This window comes from Phycodurus eques, chromosome 1 (assembly GCF_024500275.1).
Source record: "Phycodurus eques isolate BA_2022a chromosome 1, UOR_Pequ_1.1, whole genome shotgun sequence".
NCBI classification, from domain to species: domain Eukaryota; kingdom Metazoa; phylum Chordata; class Actinopteri; order Syngnathiformes; family Syngnathidae; genus Phycodurus; species Phycodurus eques.
This window is the reverse complement of record NC_084525.1, coordinates 16,128,567-16,150,800: the sequence shown is the minus strand read 5'-3', so window position 1 is coordinate 16,150,800 and position 22,234 is coordinate 16,128,567. Positions and strand designations below refer to the sequence as shown.

Here is a 22,234-nt window from a genome sequence, read left to right as displayed (position 1 = left end):
AGCTAAAAATCATTTCCTGTTTGCATATTTCTGTTAAAATGTGTTTGTTTGTTTTAGTTTGGAGCCTGTTAAACAACCACCATACATGTTCGGTGTCAGGGCTGCTGTTTCAGCACCCTAAGTCCAACCCTCGTGTGTGTGTGTGGGTGTATCATGAGTGTTTTGCAGGGTTGACATGTTGGAATCTAGCAGCTGCACCTTATCTTCCTAATTACGCCTGACTGCTCTTAAGACGCTGTGGGACTCCAACCCGTCGCCAGACTATCAACGCTCTACGTGGAGTTCGTAGGCTAGCCACCTTGCATATCTTTTGCTTCCCGAAGACCTCGTAAATTTATCGCTACCTCATTCTTGTTCTTCGTCCCCAGTCTGCCATCTGCCCTTGCTCCCTGCAAACCAGTGCTCACCTCTTGCGGCGCACCGACAACCCGGACTCCTACCCTGCCAGACCGGTCCTCGTTGGAACCCTGCCAATTCCGGATTTAGTTCTCAGAGTTCCTTTGTTTGCTTCCAAGCTGCAATAAACCTTTGTTCACAAACTTACCTCACTGTCCTCCCTGCATCTGGGTCCAACTTGCAACCTGAATCCTGACATTCGGAGGCTGTAGATAAATAAGGGTAGCCTCCTCTCTGCTAATAAATAAGTGAATTATATTGTACTGACTGTGCTGTCTGTTAATATGAGACTAAGCGATTAAAAATAAGGGTCCGTGGACACTTGTTCCACTTCACTTTATTTACTTCTTTAAAAAAAAAAAAAAAAAAAAAAAGGTCTTGACGTGACTACAACGATAGATAGTAGTGATGCACCGAAATGCAAATTATTGGCCTAAACCGAAAACGAGGTAACAAGGCCAAAAACTGAAACATCGAAAGAAATTCTTATGCCGTTTGTATTAGTGAAATTGCATTTATGGCTGTGACTGCAGAGCTGCCAACCTATAAAAATTCACTTCCAGAACAATTTGTCTAAATGTCCATATTTTTAAAATTATGTCAAGAACATTACTGCGGGACAGTTATTGCAGTATATTAAGTAATAGGATAAAAAATAATTATACATACTGTTCAATTGCACAACATAATAAATCTATAAGCGTAATTGTTCATAAATTATGGCTTCAATATTTGTTATTTTAATGTATTAATTTTATCAACCTTGTAATGGCAGACACATTTGCAGCCAAATGTCTTCTCTTGCATGCTATCTTTGTATTTCCTCAAGCTATTACTGATGAAACGATGCAAAATTTCCCATTGCGGCGCTAATCAATTGTCTTATATTATTATTATCTTATATTATTATATAAGGCTTTGAACACCACAGATCTTTCGGCAGCTCAACTCTTCCGGCCACATCCTCCCACCATTTCCTCAACTTGATGTTTTTGGGAAAGCTATGAATGCTTACCTCCTTTTTTGCATTCCGTCGTGATTGGAAATTGCATCCCAAAGCGGTATGACATTTTTAACTCTTTTCACTGAGGATGAAAGTTCTTCGCAAGTGGCTAGAGCTTAGCTCCGCAGAAAGTAGCAACGTAACAATTTTACAACAGCCATTCTATGTCATCATTCCCAGAATCCTTAGCGCACGCTAAACATGGCGGCGACAGTGCATCAAATTATGGTCTAAACAATAGTTTTTTTAACTTATGGGGATAATTTATAAATATATACCACTGTATTTCAGTAGCTTAGGTCAGTAGTTGAAAAATTAAATGTATTTGTCATTTCAATCGGAGTTTACTTTAAGTGCTAACATGCTCAGATGTTAAACATGCTACTAAGCTAACAATTACCCACTGTAGGCAGATACTCTCAGAATTACCATTCCCTTAAATCCCAGCCCATACTCTAACAGATATTATACTAATATACACTGTATTGACAAAGGTATTAGCTCACCTGCCTTCACTCACATGGCCTTAAGTGACATCCCATTCCTAATCCATAGGGTTCAATATGACATCGGTCCACCATTTGCAGCTATAACAGCTTCAACTCTTCTGGCAAGTCTGTGTTAGGAGTGTGTTTATGGGAACCTTTGACCATTCTTCCAGAAGCAGCACGTTTTTGAGGTCTCACACTGATGTTGGACGGTTGGACGAGAAGGCCTGGCTCTCAGTCTCCACTGTAATTCCTTCCAAAGGTGTTGTATTGGGTTGAGGTCAGGACTCTGTGCCGGCCAGTCAAGTTCATCCACACTAGACTCTCATCCATGTCTTTATGGACCTTGCTTTGTGCACTGGTCCACAGTCATTTTGGAAGAGGGAGGGGCCAGCTCCAAATTGTTCACACAAAGTTGGGAGAATTGTCCAAAATCTCTTTAGCCCTCTAAAGCATTCAATTGTTCCCACAAAGTTGGGAGAATTGTCCAAAATCTCTTTAGCCCTCTAAAGCATTCAGAGTAAATTTCACTGGTACTAAGAGGCCAGCTCCTTCCTCCTTTCAGCTCCTGAAAAACAACTCCATACCATAATGCCCCCTCCACCAAACTTTACACTTAGCACAATACAGTCAGACAAGTACCGTTCTCCAGGCAACCGCCAAACTCAGACTCATCCATCAAATAACCAGATGGAGAAGCGTGATTCGTCATTCCAGAGACCGCATCTCCATTGCTCTAGGGGTCCAGTGACGGCGTTTTACACCACTGCGTCCAACGCTTTACATTTCACTTGGTGATGTATGGCTTGGATGCAGCTGCTCAGCCATGGAAACCCATTTCATGAAGCTCTCTGTGCACTGCTCTTGAGCTAATCTGAAAGCCACATTAAGTCTGGAGGTCTGGAGCGATTGACTCGGAAGAAGGTTGCTGACCTCTTCGCATAATGCACCTCAGCATCCGCTGACCCCGTCCCGCCAGTTTACGTGGCCTATCACTTCGCGGTTGAGATGATGCCGTTCTCAAACACTTCCACGTTCTTAAAATGCAGGTGACAGTCGACTGTGGAATATTTAGGAGTGAGGAAATTTCACGACTGGACTTGTTGCACAGGTGACATCCTATTCACAGTTCGACGCTGGAATTCACTAAGCTCCTGAGAGCGACCCATTCTTTCACAAATGTTTGCAAAAACAGTCTGCATGCCTATGTGCTTGATTTTATACACTTGTGGTCATTGAAGTGATTGGAACACTTGATTCCGATCATTTGAATGGGTGAGCGAATACGAAAATCTAGTCTACTTTTAACTTTTAGGTAACGTACTAATTCATTTCTGGTTTCAGACGGCGTGCTGCAGTATTTTCTCTCCAGACACTTATTAATTTGCTTTCTCCAGTATTTTGCTGTTCAAAGTTGGTTACTCTCCACTATAAAACCCGGTTCCATCCAGACCTATGTGACAAGTGTAATGTATCAGCCAATCATTTTAGTTTGGTAACTGGCTATTACATGTGATGATAGCTTAACAAATAGCATGGCTTCTTCACCTTTCTCCTGTTAATAAGTCCTCGTACTCCCTTTGATAACGACACTTGTCAGAAGTGTAGTTTATATTCGCTGCCATGGAGGGGATGATTAGTGACTTATGCTGCGTTGACACTGGACGCAAAGCGAACTTTCGCCTCCACGGCTCCACATTGGAGCTAGCCAGCCAAAGCTCATAGGTAGAAGGGCCATTTTTATTATTATTATTGTTTTTAACAATATACAGTACACAACCGCACATTGGCCATTGTTTTCGCTTGTATCATCACAACATCCTCTTTCGGCCATGTTGTCGGCGCTTTTAAACCCACTTTTGGACCAATGTTCAGTGACTGAATTTTTGTTGCATCCCTAATAGATAAGCAGACAGACAGACAGATACCTAAAAGGTATTTGTTTTATGTGAATACAGCACAATGTTTCTGTATCAAACACTCTCCTTTTAAGTTAAAGTGAACTCCGATTGCAATAACGTTTGGTATATATAATCTCTTTCAACTTGAGTAACATTACAATAAGATACAACTTTCGATAATCATTTCCATATTTATATATTTTTACAGATCATAATTTCAACATAGTCCGCCATTGTTTTTTCGTCACAGTGCATTCTGGGTAGTGACGTCCGACCCCCGGAGCTTTTAGCAGTAGCCACAGTAGCAGCCCCTGGCAGCAATGAATGCTGTTCAGCCATTTCAGTTCAAGCCAGAGTGTGATCAGGGAAATAAGGGTGAGGAAGACAAGAAATGAGGATGAAAATGACAGGTGTGAAGAAACTCGAGTTGGTCATTTTCAGTGGTGTATTTGTAGCTACTGCTTGCCAATGCCGACTGAGAAAGAGACTATCTGTTGTGAAGAGCACCCTTTCATTTCTGCCGCTGCTCATAGTACTTGTTCGTTTTGCCCGATGTTATAAATGTATTCAGTGATAACTGAGAGTAAAGTTACATGCATACCTATTTTACTATTTTTCACTGCTAACTCAGTGTCCGGTGGCGATGGTTTGTTTACAACAGCTGCTGCTACTAAAGTGAGCTGATCAAGGTAAGCAGCCAGCACCCCGTCTTTCCCATGTTTTTGCCCGGCTTTCGCTTGTCACTTGTGAGGAAAGATAGTCGGCACTGCATTGGATTTAAGCCGTCGTTTATACCCAGAGACACCGGTGAGCTCTCTCATCCGCTGGGGGCGATCAAAGGCTTTGAACAACCACAGATCTTTCGGCAGCTCAACTCCTCCGGCCACATCCTCCCACCATTTCCTCAACTTGATGTTTTTGGGAAAGCTATGAATGCTTACCTCCTTTTTTGCATTCCGTCGTGATTGGAAATTGCATCCCAAAGCGGTATGACATTTTTAACTCTTTTCACTGAGGATGAAAGTTGTTCGCAAGTGGCTGGAGCTTAGCTCCGCAGAAAGTAGCAACGTAACAATTTTACAACAGCCATTCTATGTCATCATTCCCAGAATCCTTAGCGCACGCTAAACATGGCGGCGACAGTGCATCAAATTATGGTCTAAACAATAGTTTTTTTAACTTATGGGGATAATTTATAAATATCTACCACTGTATTTCTGTAGCTTAGGTCAGTAGTTGAAAAATTAAATGTATTTGTCATTTCAATCGGAGATTACTTTAAGTGCTAACATGCTAAGATGTTAAACATGCTACTAAGCTAACAATTACCCACTGTAGGCAGATACTCTCAGAATTACCATTCCCTTAAATCCCAGCCCAGACTCTAACAGATGCTTTGTCCCAAAGAGTCGACAGTTGCATCAACCACTTCAACAGATAAACAACTCTCCCCTAAAAAACACTCCTCCACTCCAAACAGGGAGTAACTCAGATCATACACAGAGATGCTATCACACACACATTAACGAGTCAACTTCTGAACCAATTGGAACTCTGCATGCAAGCAGTCTCTCGGACGGATCAAAGTGTGGAGACAAGGGCATGTTGCGAAAAAAGTGCCTGAGCAGCATTAAAGATGATCTGATGATATATTATGAAAGACGCTGTCTCTAAGTGTTTTCCAGTAGACTCCCACAATTATGATTCCTTCATTATTTCCTAATACAAATTTAATGCCTGCCATTAATTTGCAAGGATGTTTTGATTGTCGCTTGTTACAGAGCAGGATGAAGCAAAAACTACAAAAACATCTATAAAACAATGTTTTATACAAAAGAAAAATACATGAATCAGCCATGGAGATAGGAAGGGACTGTGTTTTCTCAGAATGTCTGCACATGTCACGGCAAGTGTGAGCTGAGAGTGCAGTAGGTGTAAATGTATGCAAGAATGAAGAGAACAGAGCTGTGAGTGATGGCTCACCATGGTCATGCGCAAAGACCAGCAGGGACAGCTCCTTCAGTCTCTCTGCAATCTCATCGTATGGCCCACAGTGCTCCCCGGCCCCGTGGGCGATGAACACCAGTGCCCTGGAAAGGGAGATTCATGTCAACTGTTGCATTCATAATCACAGGCTACTACACAGTCTTCTGTATTGGTGTGTTATACTTGCATCTAGAAGTACATCTTAAAAGAAAGAGGATCTTTTTTATGTCGTCGTTCTCAATTAAACAAAAACTATGTACATTGTTATTAATAATAATCATGTTTTATACAGTAAATTTCTCCAAGGCCTTTGACATAATCAATTACAACAAACTACAAAGCATGTAGTTAGGACTTTAGCATTTTGGTATGCTTACAAGTGTGCACATGTTAAATGGGGAAGCTCTGCTTCAGCTCTGCTTCAGCTGGGTAACAGCCAGGGTGGGAGGCCTTTGCCTTTTTTGTTCAATGTTTACATGGATGACTTGTCTAACCGACTAAATAGCACTGGTTGTGTGATAGGGGAGACTGTTATTGTCATCTCGTGTATGCGGATGACTTGGTGATGCTCTCCCCATAGAGCGCTGGGTAACAAGCATTAACGATATGCTCTCAGTATGGTATCCAAAATGATGTCCAATACAAAGCCAAGAAAGGTAACATCATGATTGTACACTCTTAAGATAATCAGAAATTGGTTTTCCCTACAATGATCACACGACTTAGAATTACAATGGAATGTGTGAATGCATCATGAGCGTGCCACATCTTGCCACTGGACTTTTTGGGCATTCCTTAATGAAAAACTGCTTCACCTCCTTCAAGTTTAATTCATGGCTTGCACTTGTGAACAACAATCTTTAAGTCTGACCACAGATTCTCTTTTAGATAGAGGTCTGGACTTTGACTACGCCATCTCAAAACATTGTTTCTCCTTAAGCCAATCAAGCGTTGCTTGTGATGATGGTGGTGATTATTATCATTATTATATACGGTAATAGAACAGAACAGACTAGAATAGAATAGAATAGAATAGAGTTTTCGGGAGGTCTTCCGCTCCTGTCAGTGCATGCCAGACAGCAGAGAATCAGTGAAACACCCCAGTTTTGTTTCACTCAAAAACAAAAGACAAGCGCTAAGAAGCCATGTGGAGTGTCAGTCAGTGATGATAAACTGAAAAGCATTCAACGGTTGCTGCTCATCATCCAACACATCACTCTTGACTTCATTCACTGCTCCTCCTCCTTGCTTGTGTGTGTGTGTGTGTGTGTGTGTGTATGTCTGTGCGCGCGCATATATAACAGTACGAGTGAATAGCAGCCTTTGTTTTGGCATAATAGATTTGAAACAAACTGAGGGCCATCTGGGGATTAATGGGGCTAATCTGGTTTGACTGTAAAGACAGCTATACAGTGAACAGACAACAACACATACACTACTGAAAACCGAATGTCACGTGATGTTCTTATTTGCCTTGTTAGACTAAAATGAACTCGATCACCAACCTCATTTCTGGCTTTCACTTTCTCTTGGTACCTTTAGTTTCTAGAGTGGTCATAAATAACATGAAGATAGTGGAAGTAATGACATTGCCAGAAACATCAATAGTCATTTTTTACAGCTTGTCCTGTTCTGGGTCGCAGGGAAATTGGAGTCTATCAGAACGGACTGCGCACTGGATAGGACGCCAGTCAATCGCAGTATACACCTACAAAAATTGAGTGAGAATCAGTCCACGCAGGCAATTTGCTGTCTCTACCACTACAATATCAGTGACCTAAAAATAATACAGTATTCCTAAATTATGGTGACAGCATTCCTCTTTTTTTTTTTTTTGAGTCATATAATTCTGAATGGAGATTAGTGAGATCCAAAGCACTCGCACCATCGACAAAAAGTGCCACAAAAAAAAAAAAAAATGTTAAGATGAAGCTGTCATCGAGGAAGAAATGCAGACCGATACCGATATTGTGTATAACTGATTGTTGAGTCATTGCTTGGGGCAATGTTCATTTTGTTGTTTTTCATAATATTTCTAGTCAAAAACCTTTTTTTTCTGATTAACAACAACAAATTAGTGCCTCAGTGAAATCAAGTCAAATTCCCGAGGCTTTCCATTTCTCTGTTGTCCATTTTCCATTGCTGTCTTTCATGGACAATGGAGCTTCACTGGTCTCCCACCTATAAAAAGCCTTGTTAAAACATTGAGAGGGGGGGTTACACACAGTTCTCCCCTTTATCCAATGCTAGTCCAAACAAGCACAGAGTGCAGCCTAATTCCTTGCATGTGCTGCTGCCTGAAGATGATTTTCATCAACAAGCAAAAAAAGCAGCCTGAAAGAGAATATTAAACAACGGTTCTAAGGCACCCAGATAATAAATCACACTTTGAATAAAACATAAGTGTGTGAAGAAAAATATTGACATTCCACACTGCTATTACCACAAACCCTTCACAGTCGAACTCCACTGAGGTCCGATAAATCAGATTAAGACCACCATTTTGGAGGAAATTAAGGCTCCACATTGCACAAAACGTCTTCTCATGACATTTAAGCACATTAGTTCGGTGAGCATCAAAGGGGATTTGAGGCTAATTAGATGGATGATGGCATGCGAAATGTCAGCATACCGTCAAGAGAGCTCAGGTTTAAAGGAGGATTAAAGGATGTACTGAACTTTTTGTGCACATTAAGAGAAGACAAATGTGAGAGAAGAAGAATGTACACCGTAAGGGGTACTTACATTCAAAGCAGTATCAACCTAGCATCACCGTATGCATCGTCACTTCTTTTTGCAATTGAGAGTAGTTAATTTTTGCAACTACAGTATATGACTGTTAAGAATATATAACAGATAACGGATTGTGTTTCGACATAATGATTCAATTGAATAAGTAGGGTTTTGTACATAATTAAAAGGAGATAATATTGCACCACAAGAGAGGGCTGCCCACCAAAACTCATGAACCGGGCAAGGAGGGCATGAATCAGAGAGGTAGCACAGAGATCATAGGTAACACTGGAGGAGAGTTCCACAGAAGAGGCTGGAGTATCTGTTCATTGGACCACAATAAGCCCTGCACTCCAAAGAGCTAGGCTTTATGGAAGAGTGGCCAGAAGAAAGACATTTCTTTCAGCTAAAAACAAGAAGGCACGTTTTGAGTTTGAAAATGAAAGGTGGGAGACTCACAAAATGCATAGAGGAAGGGAGGGAAAGATGATTGGTGTTAAATACAGCAATATTCTTGAGAAAAATCCGTACCAGTGTCTAAGTGAACTTAAAGGAGCTGGAGCAGTTTTCCCTTGAGGGATGCGCAAAAACCATAAAGACAGACAAAAACAATAATCGGGATGCAGTTGGAACGTCTTTATCTTGTGGTTTCTGCATTCTTCACGACCTGCACTTTACACACAGGGAGTTCAATTGTTAAATATATTGTAGAAGTTATCATTTATTTGCTTAGCTTGCATTAGCATTATGGACGATTTTGATAAAGGAAGATGTCTCGCCTTCAAGAAGGTGACTCAGCAGGAATCATCAGAGAGAAGGTCGTGGCCGGGACGTGGCAGGTGTTGGTCCCATGTTTTCACCTTGAAACCCTACCCTTAGTGTGTTGTGTCTTGTAGCTTAGTACGTTATGTCTTGTAAACTTAGAAACCTCCCTATTTTCAAATAAATGCAGGAGCGACGGGAGAGATTGTTTAGAGCGTGATGAGAGGCTGTAATCTGAACAATCTCCCATACGCCCTCCTCATGACAAAAAGAAACCAGCGTCTTCATTCCTTTTTGTGTCTATTTTTTTATAATGTTGGGTAAGATAAATCCAACATCAATCCAGGTGTATTTTTTTTTGAAATTGTGCTTGTGTATCCAGTCTCAAAGTGTAACACTACCAGCAGGAAACACCAACTCAAAACAGGGAAGGAAGTCAAGCCACACGCCATCAGTCTACATCTGCGTATATGCAGTGACCCATTTACACAGCATGCGTGTCAGTTACGAAGAAGCCGAGGCGCCGTGACTTCGACGTGCACGTACGACTTGTTGATAGCACTCTGTGCAGGTTCAGAGCCTCAGTTGGACATCTGTTCGAGGGTCTGTCAATCATTGTTGAGAGCCCTCCCCTGCAGCCTAAAACCTTTCACCCACTTCCTAGTTCTAGTGAAAGGGGTCTTTGAGAAGCTTGTAACCTTTGACCCCATCTCATTCAACCAGTCTATGTATGTTTTGGTTAATATATATATGAAAGTGAGAGAGATCCAACATGGTAAGATATAGGTTTATCCTGTAGCTAACTAACTAACTAATTGGAGCTTTTGGAAATAAAATGGAAGCCGTAACAGCCATAAGAGAATTGCATTTCACTCACCATAAACTGTACATCTCATTGATATAATTTAGAAGAAACACAGTTTAGCCAAATGACCTAAAAATTCAAATACCTTTCAAAGGAGATGAAAACTGAGGTGTGACACGAGAGACGTGCTTTTTAACCATGCTATTAGCAAAGTGTATGTGCCTCCTCCCACCACACCTTGTTTGTCACCACAATCCTTGAGGACCATTGACACGCCACACACGTCAATGTTTGACCTAAATACACTTTGTTTGCATTGCTACAGGACAAAATATGCTTTTTTTAACTACCCCCATTTAGGTACCAATGGCCGGGCATATATTGACATCTTGTCATTTAACCGTACATACGTGACGTTTCATTCATTAGACACGTGTTCTGGAATCAGACTGATACTTCGGATGAAATTCAAGCACTTTATTGTTAGAGAGAGCAATTAATTAGCATCCTGGTTGGATTCCCTTACAGTTTGGAACTCATTTAACAGCAGATGGTGGTGATCTAAAATTAAGCCCAGTTACCACTTACAGCACATCCCATTATTCCTTTTGTGCTGGTGATAATAATAAAATGGCCCAGATGAAGACAAAACCGGGGGTTGGGGCATGAGGGGCAGGGGGTGGCATTGCTATCCTTTAAAGTGCAGATGAGATGGCTTCCTAAAAAACTGAGCAATATATAGTTTTAAAAAAGAATAAATCACATGATATCAGACGCCTGGCTATTCATTCGTCGGGTCTGATGATAATAACTAAACTACTGTCTGGGCATTGAAAAAGCCACCTCACAATGCAGCTGCCATGTTGTGACATCAGCAGTTGAATGCTTTCACCAGAGGGAGCGGTGGCCGTCGCTTGTTTAAAAAAAAAAAAAAAAAAAAGACGCGAGGAAGACTGTGCCAGTGACTTCAGCAACGAAATAAGCGATATTTCTGTTGAAATCGAAACAGAGCGTGGTACTGACAGCAATGATGATAATAATGTGTTATGTCCCTACCGGTTTGAGCCATACGAGACGGATGACACAAGCGAAGGTGCAGTTGAGGTTGTTGGAAACAGCGACTAGTCTGATGGCGAAGGTATCGGCCGGTTAAAAAACACTGAATGGTGCGTGGACGAGTATGTTCTGATGGCTACATGAAATTCTTTCTTCGGTTGTCTTTGTTGAAATTATTCAAATAATGATTTGAGAAGACGTGATCATGGTTTTTATCTTTTTTTTTAGGTGCTCGTGTGCAAACTGACAACCAATGCCACTCTTGTCTATGAACACGCACAAACACATACACAGATATGTTCACAACTAGCATCTGTGGCCTAGTGTATAATACAAGCAGGTTGCATGAGTACATTATAAGAATGCAGCCTATAATATCAATACATAATTTCATTGATGTTCTAGGTAAATAGTTCAATGTGGGTCCAAAGTGGCAATTCAATTCAATGCTTCATATTCTTGTTATATGTTTGGTGAGACTCCAAATGACCAGGATTCAAATTTGAGTCACCCTGTGCCTTTCGAGTTTTGCTGCAGCCATTCTAGGACACTTTGAAGCTCCCGTATCTGTGCTGGCACTAGCTTTACATTCCCCCAGTCGCTTGAAAAGTCGCTTGGAGTGCAGGTACAGTTTTGACGCAGTCCTGAGTGAAATGTGCACTGCATAGCACCTAGTAGTAGGCTATTGGAGAAAGATGATATTGAGGCGTTGTGGGCTCGCACTTGTCTTGCGTTCTCTGGACTTGTCCACTCCCGCTTTAAGTTGGGGGTCCTTTGAGAATTTAAACAGGCTGACGCTCTCTCCAGTCACGCTGGAACATCCTGAAGCCGCACAAAGCTTCACATCTTAACTTGTCTGGAATACAACTAATCCCTTTGCTGAACTACTACTACATGAGCTCGTAAACAAAGCAACTTCCTGACATCTGCTGTCAAGCGTCAAACCGGAATGGACAACGTCATCGTTTAAGGCGGCAGATTTGAAACCGAAAAAGTGACAAACGTTTGACTAATTAATTCAAGGTTTGTTTGATGACTTTGGTCATTTACTTATCAAAATAGGCACGTTTTGTTCATGACAGAAATACGTTCTTCAGCCGATACTTCTCTTCTTCCCTTTCAGTATATTGTTGCTTTTGTCCGCATCACTGCAGATGCTGCACCGATCCCCCTGTCGATCTCCCGTTCCATTCTTCCCTCACTCGTGAACAAGACCGCAAGATACTTGAAGTCCCCCACTTGGGGCAGGATCTCATCCCTGACCTGGAGAGGGCAGGTGGTCTCAGTTTGGAGGTGCTGATTTTCACCCCAACCACTTCACACTTGGCGGCAAACCGCTTCAGTGAGAGTTGGCGAGCATGGCTTGATGAAGCCAACAGAACCACATAATCTGCAAAAAGCACAGATGCAGGATTGAGGCTATCAAATCTGACCCCCTCTACGCTTTGCCTGCGCCAAGAAATGCTGTCCATAAAAATTATAACAGATTCGGTGACAAAGAAACGTGAGCAAAGTTTAGTCGGAGGTGGGAGTTAAAACTCCTTCGGACAGGAGATTCTGCCAGCAGACCATCACAATACGTTTGGGCCTGCCAGGTCGTACCGGAATCTTCCCCCACCATCGGAGCCAAAACACGACCAGGTGGTGATCAGGTGACAGCTCCACCCCTCTCTTCACCAGTGTGTCCAAGACATGCGGCCACCAGCCTGATGACACGACCACAGAGTCTATCGTCGAACTGCGGCCTAGGCTTTCCTGGTGCCAAGTGCACATATGGACACCCCTATGCTTGAACATAGTGTTTGTCATGGACAATAGGGCAACCCACCATTACAGCCCTACACACTGATGGAAAGCGAATTTGCATCTCAGTTGAGGATGTCATTATATACTGGGTAAGTCAAGTGTACTGTGTCGTATAAACGCACAAAAAAATTGACAAAAGATGCAAGAAACACCCAAACAGAAACATTTCTCTTACTATTTTTATGACTACATGTATTAAGGGCAGTGTTAGCGTTGGGAAGCGGAGACGCACTTGCATGCAACTCACAGCAGCGCTTTGAGCAACACCACTCCCTCTGCCCCCATAAATGCTACGGTAAAATTCTAAAGTTACAAAAAGAATGGCTAAATAATGTTTAAATTGATTGCACATTTAATATTACACTTTGAGTGACTGTAGTTTTAGTCTGTAGGCTGTAAATAAAGTTTATTATTATTCACCGTTAAAACAAGGGATTGCTTTGCGAGCCTCCATTTGTTTAGTTGCAGTTCATGAATTAATCTAGAGCAGTGGTTCTTAATCTGGGTTCGATCGAACCCCAAGGGTTCGGTGAGGCGGTTGCTGGGGTTCGATGGAGGACTCGACAAACACCGCGTGTGCGTGCGTGCTTTATCCGTAAAAGCCTTTATACACTGCATTTTTAATCCCTTATTCATGCCGTTCAAAACGCAAGGGAGCGTCAAAATTAGCGTTTACCATTGCGGCGCTGGGCCTCGAGTCGAAATGCTTTGTTCTTTTTCAAACTATCTTTATTTAACAACATTTCAATGATACAGTTGACTTGAGTAGCATTGCTATGCCGTCAGACAGCGCAACCAATAATAAAAAACAGCCCTCCAACAAGGTTAAGAACCACTGATCTAGAATGTGTGTGTAGTGCTAAACTCAGTAAAAATTTGCCATTTGATAGTCAAATTCCCTTGGCATTTAAGATGCAAAATAATAGCTCAACGACATTTGCTTGAAACTTGATTAAAGCACAAAACCAAATGGTTTGCTATTCACATACACAAAAAATGTGAACACTTCTAAAGTGAAACAATTAAATTCTGAGAGGCAGAAAATGTCAGCCTTTGCCTCCAAGTGCAAGATCAGCTCCAGTTCTCAGTTCAACAAGAATTAAGACAGTCTCTGTTGTGCTTTTGCTTTTTTTTTTACAAGATGTGTTAAGAGGAGAATGTGACAAAGAATACACACTCAATGTGACGTGAAGAAGGTAATGTCATTTTCAAAGCAGTTAGACTCCAGTGTCAAAAGATATGTCAAAAAATATGCCAATTTATCAGTCAATTGTTTTATATTTGACCCTTTTGCAATTATTAGTAACCCTGACATTTATTTATTCTATGTACATGGTTTTCGTGTTTGCCGTAAACTAATGAATCTACACATCAGTTGACCTAATGAGTCACTGCTGTGCTGAGGCAGTGAGATGTAACGTGTGAAAAGGTTGTGTAATATCTTGACTCCAGATGTTTTGTGGGCCTGCACATTCTGTCACATCGTTTGTGCTGTCACGCTGCATGCAATTACATGCTTACACAGTTTGTGTGTGACATCTGTTTCTTTTGCTGCCACAGCCACATATGCATGAAGGAAGCATGTGTAAAATGGCCAACAACATCACATTTAGCTGCAGCAATTAGAAACAACAAACTAATGGAAGTGATATTAATGTATGAACATGGTATCCTTTCACTGTAGCGAAGTGTTCCAACCCCTGTATAACGTCCAAAAACATTTGGTCAGTGGGTGTTAGCAAGAAAACCCTCCTTGGATCACTATCCAGCAAATGCTGACAGAGTAGCATTGAGATGAGCATAATTATAATTTTAATGAGCTTGGGTCAGAAAGGACAGTAAGTCTACGCTGTGTTTGCTGTAGGACAGTAAGTCTACGTTGTGTTTGCTGTATCTGTATGACACATTCAAGTGGGACGGACTGACTGACTGACAGAGTAGATGGGACATGTTACAAACACGTTTCTAAGTGTTCATGAAGTCAAAATAAAACATTTTAAAGAATACATTGTTGTTGTTATTTTTTTTTAAAAGTGGTGTTTGTATATATACTGTATGCAATATGTAATGACTGCTTACTTGTTTAACGTTTGCAATACCTAATTATAACTAGGCTTTACACGATCAGGATTTTTGGGGCCGATCACCGATCAGCGAGTTGTTGAAAAAAAACGATAACCAATCACCGATGGAGGAATGTGTCTATTTAAATGACCTGTTCATTTACTATATATACTTGGGTACTTAATTGCTCAAAAAATATATATTTACAATAAATAATGTATCGGGCGGCACGGTGGATGACTGGTTAGAGCGTCAGCCTCACAGTTTTGAGGACCCGGGTTCAATCCCTGGCCCCGCCTGTGTGGAGTTTGCATGTTCTCCCCGTGCCTGTGTGGGTTTTCTCCGGGCACTCCCCAAACCCAAAAACATGCATTAATTGGAGACTCTAAATTGCCCGTAGGTGTGACTGTGAGTGCGAATGGTTGTTTGTTTGTTTCTATGTGCCCTGCGATTGGCTGGCAACCAGTTCAGGGTGTACCCCGCCTCCTGCCCGATGACAGCGAGGATAGGCTCCAGCACGCCCGCGACCCTAGTGAGGAGAAGCGGCTCAGAAAATGGATGGATGGATGGATAAATAATGTATCTTTGTTCATCTATTTATGCCAGTGAGGCATAGTGGCAGACAGAACAAATCAATGGTCTTGTATTATTAGATGGCAGGAAGTAAATACAGTAATTAATGTATCCACTTTTTGTGACATTTTTGTTTGTTGGTGTACCGTGAGATTTTTCAATTGTAAAATATGTTCCTTGGCTACATGAAGGTTGGAAATCACTGCTCGAGTCAGATCATGTTTTCTAATCAGTCAGGTCAAACCAACATTACATGACAGAAATAATGGGTGCTAACTTACTGTAACTGAATTACCCATCCATCCATCCATTTTCTGAGCCGCTTATCCTCACAAGGTTCGCGGGAGTGCTGGAGCCCATCCCAGCTATCATCGGGCAGGAGGCGGGGTACACCCTGAACTGGTTGCCAGCCAATCGCAGGGCACACGTAAACAAACAACTGTACGCACTCACATTCACACCTTGGGGCAATTTAGAGACTTCAATCAACCTACCATGCATGTTTTTGAGGTGTGTGAGCGGTGCCCGGAGAAAACCCACGCAGGCACGGGAAGAACATGCAAACTCCACACAGGCGGGCCCGGGGATTGAACCGTGAGGAACTGTGAGGCAGATGCTCTAGCTAGTCGTCCACCGTGCCGCCTTAATTGAATTACTTTATTTTTAATTAAATGACTTCACCCACACCGAAGCTTTAGAGCATGGTTCGACAGAACGGCGGCATGTTTACGTCCAACCGTTCGTGGTACCACTAGCTTGCTAGGCTACATAACGTTTTTGTTGCCTGCTTACGAGACGTATCGCATTCAAAGTATGTGAACATACTTCAAGCAAGTCTTAAACGAACGTCCTCTCCTGTCCTGAGCACCGGTTGACCACCAACGCACGTTTTCCCCCATTTTGTCCTTATAATACAAAGTTGGCGCGCACCACTCGTTGTCATCGCCATGGTAAAAAGTGTATCTATTCGCATTTGAGTTGACAAGATAAAGTCCAATGATCGTAAAAAACAGGATGCGGTGGTATCGGAATACAAGATTTTATTGCAGTAGTCTGACGTAGTGCAATTGTGAAAGAGCAAATTTGTCTTGTAGTTTGATCCGGCATTACGTGTTGTCTGTCTCAGACGTGTTGTCTGTTCCACACCGCCGAGTAATTTTTTTTTAATAACTATTGGCCGTCAGATATTTACAGGACTACACCAAAAGACACGCGACAAGGCTAAAAATAAACTAGCTTTTGTACTCAAATATACGGTGCACGATGGCGACCCAGAGTAAATGGCAAATTATGACAAAGCCGATCAGCATAAAATTAATAAGTAATTATCGGCCAATACCGATAAAGCCGATAAAATCGGTGTAAAGTCTAATTATAACAACGTAAAATATCTACATATTGAAATAATACAATTAAATGCTTCATATAAATAAATTTAAATAGTATCGAAGAAAGTTAAGGGTCGCATGTGGCCTCTTTGGAAAAATAATTGCCTACCCTTGGTGTACAACATGCAGACGACAAACTAGAGAGAGGGGGGGCGGGGGGGGGGGGGGACACACTTTGGGGGGGGGGGACACACTTTAAGAGAGTCTTTACTTGGTGACAAACACAAGACAAAATTGGAAAGCGACACAGCGGCTTATGTTTAAACGACACAATAGCGACACCCGAATGTCTTGACTCATTCCCCCCCTTCGAACTGACCTTGGCGGGCCGACTGGCTCCCAGTAGCGACAGAACAGGTGCAGTCCATCGGCGTTGACCATGTGCTTCAGGTCGGTGTACGGAACTCCCTGCGGGCTCCGCCTGGGAGCAGCCCCCGGCTCGGGCATGGAGGACGGCTCTGCCAGAAAGACACGGAGCGGCCACAGTAAGACATCGCGGCCGTACAGGAAGCAGCCGAGGCTGGCCGCGAGCAGGCAGGTCGCGGCGGTCGCGGAGTGCATTGCCCGTGGAAGTCTCTTTATGGTATGCCTTCGCAGGCGATAATAAAAAGGCTTGTTGTGTTCACTTGAAATGGAGGCTCGGTGCTGCCTTGATCTAATCCCGCACGCGCGCACACGCTCGGCCGCCGCCGGTGTTACGTCACAAGACCATACATATGTGCTCTCTTTTCCCCTCATGGTGCCCAACACATGAAGGAGCGCGCACACAACTTCATAAAACTGTTGGATTGTATAAATTATGCATACATCATATTATATTATATCTGTACACACACACACACAAAACGAGCCAAAAATACACACTCTAAATGAACTGAGAAGGAAGGGATGGGGAGAGGAAAGATGGAAGGAAGCAAGCAAAGAATATGGAAGGAAGGAAAGAAACGAGGATGTAGGAGAGGAAGCAAGGAAAGAGGGAGGGATGGACAAAGGAAGGAAGGGCAGAAAGAAGGAAGGATGAAGGGAAGCAAGGAAGGGAGGCAGGAAAGAAGGAAGGATGAAGGGAAAGAATGAAGGTGCGCACCACCACTTTAGTCTCCGCCAGGTTGACACACAAAACCACACCTGGATTTGACACCATCACACTGCCTTAAAACTCTAATTTGAAACCTTTAACCCTTGTTTAAAGCCCCAAGTCTGACTTGAAACCAGGTTTTGAAACCCTTCTACAAACCTCAACCCGTGCTAGAAACTCAAGTTGAAATCTGAGCCCCGACTTGAAAGTCTAAACCTGGCTTGAAACCAGAAACCTCATCTTGGAATGCTAAACCTTGCATAGTACTACTAGTCTATAATTTTAGAGTGCTTCTGTGAAGCTTTTATTGAAATTGATGCAGATGGGAATTGTTGTGGTACTGTGTGACGCAATGTTCAAGAAAGGTTTGAGGAACGTTGAAGGAGGACATCTCACCATTTAGGACATTTAACGGCATTTAATGCCATGACTTTTCAAAGTGTATACAGTACAGGATTTTGTCTGACCATTATTATGGCTGTGATTTGCAATGCACTGCATATAATAATTTGGCTACCTAAACCCTCACCATAATACACCACACTAACACCATAGTAATAAACATTATTAGCTCTATGACGCTATCAATCAATCAAAACTGAATATCATCATCTTTGTAACGGCATCTTTTCTTTTCCAGCGTGTATATTTTTCCAAATTAGACTGTCCAGAAAGAAAATACCATTGCCGTAAAAGTGTGTGAATTTGAGAAAAAAGTAGGTAGGTACCACATTGTAGCAAATAGTACTTGCATGCATTCATCTACTCACCTGAAGATAGGGGAGGCATCGACTAGCTTTTATTCGTACAAACGCATTTTTGTAGTAATAATAATAAACATTGTTAACTCTTGATTACAATTTGTCATGAACAGAACAGAGGACAGGACCCAAAAATGCACGACACCAATACAAATTGACAGTTTCACAAAAGAGAGGTTTAATAAACGAGCAGAGGTCGGTACACAGGCAGGCAATCCGAAAAGGCAACAGTATCCAAAAGACGTGAGGCAAAGAGGCAAGGTCGATAATCGGAACAGGGTCTAGTCTTACTGCGAGTCGGTGACGTGGAAACAAGGAATGCTGGAGCGTTACAACAAGGTACAACGAACTGGCGACCAGAAAGAATGAGACATGAGCTTAAATGCAAGGGGTAATTAGGGTGAACGAGGCACAGGTGGGGAAGATGCTGTCAGGAGCAGCAGGTGTGCACGGACAGGGGGAAGACAACAACCAGAACACACACCCATGACACAATTTGAAAATGGAATGAATAAATAGTTCCTGTCCTGTCCTAATTGCTACATATTGAGCCCTTTTTGTCACAGGTTATAAACCTGCATTTCCAGGAGATAAAATCCAACTCTACTGCTCGGTTCTCCCTTTTCTGTCTGCATTTCCAATATGTCCATCTCAATCCAAGTACCAACAAAGGGAGTACATTATATTATATTACATTACGTTAAACTCTGTTACAGTCTTTCACAGCAAACGTGTTCGGGCATAAAAATGCATTCAGGGCCACCAAACTGCATGACAAGGCAGCCAATCAGACAGGAAGAACTGGACGGGGCTGATTTGAATGGAACGTAAACATGGACGAACAAATCATTGCGTAATGGTTTAAAGACGCATCTGCGCATAACGTAAGCTCTTGTGAAATAATGCACAGGAAAATAAAAAATGTAAAATACAGTAAGACTCCACACGAATTCATCTGTGAGTGCCACGTGTAGTTTCTGCTGTTTTGGTCCGCAACTGAGTCCAAAGGAGCTCAGCAGTCAGAGCTTTAATGTTTGTGGGTGAAGAAACACTATGAACTGATTAATAACAGGCATTACCCGTTTGTTTTTTTTCTCCTCCTGATGGGCAAGCGTCTTAGATAGAGGCGTTGGTATGTTCAAATGGAGAGCGGAGAGTCATCACACTTGTTTGGATCCAGAGCCACATCTTTGTTATGGTTGCCCTCATGGAGTCTGTTATACCCGGTGAAACCACAAGAAAATCGATAAACCTTTTTTCGTTTACATTTTTGTAACCCAATAATTATGTTTGACTTGATAACTTTAAAAAAAATAATGCATTTAAACATGTAAAGCACATTGAGTTACCTTGTGTTGGAAATCCGCTCTATAAATACATTTGCTTTGCTTTGACAAATTTTAAAATGAAACTTCAACAGCTTAAACCTTTTCTTTAAAGGAAGTACACCTTCATTAGTTTGCCTTCTTTTGAGGGAGTGAAGGATGCAGACAAGTCCAGCAGTTCCAATTTCAATTTCATGTGAATTATTGTGCTATAAAAAAAACAGCACTGTCATTTGTTATTGCTTCGACTCCATCTGAAGAGACAAAGAGGGGCTATTTTAGGACTGAGCTAATGTTTTGCGCTGTGTTATTGTCACATTTAAATAATATTGACATGAATGCCGTTTCAAATAAGTTTTGACTTTTTGCCAAAAGCATTTCTCTAACCATGATGCCCGTTCTTGTCCCTAATAACTAATAATTGCCAAATCATATGACATAATGGCCCCTGTGTTTCATTATTATTTTTATGATGGATAACTAGTTTTTGAACAGAACTTAATGAGAAATTCTGTCAAGCTTTCTTTCACAGGCTACATAAAATGAGGTAGGGGGTCGGATTTGGCCCGCGGGTCTTGAGTTTGACACCAGTAAATTAACTGCGATGGCTCTATTCGAGTAAGGGACATCATTTGAAGGAATGACCTCCATAGGACTAAATTACACTGCTACATAACAATGAAGCGGCCAGCATGGTGATTAAAAATAGCTCCGTGTGAAGCTATTCCTACCCAGAACATGATCGGATTTCATCTTTAGTGGCGCGACATATGCAAGCCGCAGTGCATTTCCCTATTAGTCACAAACAGCTGTGTGCTGCAACAAGAACAAAACAAAACGCGTCTTCATTGGAATAACGTCAGCCAATCTTTTTTTGTTTTTTGAAAAACATGTCGAAAAATCTATATTACATAAAAACGCGGAACGGTGTATATTCCATGCACGCTGGTTTGTTAGTTGTCTTCCCTGCATACGTGCGTACGTACCTCCACACACCGCGCAAGACATCCCAGGCTGCTCGAATCTACAACCCAAGGATGCGCGCACACAACCATTGCGGCACAAGTGCACAGTGACGTTGGACTGTTTTTTTTTTTTAAAAGCCTTTTATGACATCATCTTTCATGGTGAATGGAAGCAGTACACTCAAAGCTCTGCAACTTGTATACTCTATTATACTGTACACATGAAAGGCACACACACACACACACGCGCACACAAAAAGAGACCAGAACAAGGATAAAGCACATAAATGTAACATGGAGCAAAGTTTTATGAAGACATGCATATGACAGAAAACAGAACCGACCTGCAGCGGAACGTCTGCGGTGAAGAGAAGTCTTATTTTCGGAAGCTCTTTCGCCCTGGTCCACCTCTTTAGTCCCGCAGCTCCCCGATGCTCCTCTCTCTGCACTCACTTGGGGCACAGTGAAGCCAGAGACGAGGAAGCAAGCAAAAGTACACGCACACAGCGCCCCCCCCCAACACACAGTCACCAATGTTTTATTGCTCAGACGGGACATTCCGACCAAAAGTACCTTGAAAACTTTTTGATGTGCGGCTATGGGGGGGGGGGGGGGGGGGGTGCTGCACCTTATTGTGACATATACCGAGACTCACTGTGGACAAAATATAAACGCGGAAATAAAAAATAAAAAAGAATAAAAAAATTATTGTCATGTGCACATGGGTATTTGCTGTATTGTTGTATGCAGATGCTGTATTGCTGTTGTAATATCCATGCATCCATTACCTGAACCGCTTATGCTCAATAGGTCGCGGGCATGCTGGAGCCTATCCCAGTTGATTTCAGCCAAAAGGCGGACTACACCCTGAACTGAGTCAGTCGCAGGGCACTGTTGTAATATTTACCTTAATATTATATTCTGTTCTATAATTGTATACAAAAATCCAAGATAACGCAGTCAAAGAAAGTGCAATAACTGTGCAGTCAATAGTCACTTTATTTTTTGTCGATGCATATATTATATCGTTCAAAAGCTCTTCGTTTTTTTAGAACATAAGTTTAGTTTAGTGGCGGCACGGTGGTAAAACTGGTTTCCTCCCACATCCCAAAAACATGCATGCAAGCTTGTGTCAGGGCTGCTGTTT

At 42.1% G+C, this 22,234-nt stretch overlaps 1 protein-coding gene across 3 annotated transcripts in view; it reads right to left on the bottom strand.

The window, feature by feature from the left end:
* mgll (monoglyceride lipase) overlaps positions 1–21,589 on the bottom strand; it is a 42,487-nt gene extending 20,898 nt beyond the window's left edge. Inside the window, exons 1-3 of one of the 3 annotated variants that reach the window (XM_061680476.1) lie at positions 21,432–21,589; positions 17,281–17,419; positions 5,772–5,878 (exon numbers count right to left, since the gene is read on the bottom strand). In XM_061680476.1, coding sequence (XP_061536460.1) covers positions 5,772–5,878; positions 17,281–17,408 — 235 coding nt within the window. In that variant the 5' untranslated portion in view covers positions 17,409–17,419; positions 21,432–21,589. Of the gene's footprint in view, positions 1–5,771; positions 5,879–17,280; positions 17,612–21,108; positions 21,141–21,431 lie in introns of those variants that run through there. The other 2 variants (XM_061680468.1, XM_061680459.1) reach the window with 2 other exon arrangements.
* Positions 21,590–22,234: the final 645 nt, after the last annotated feature.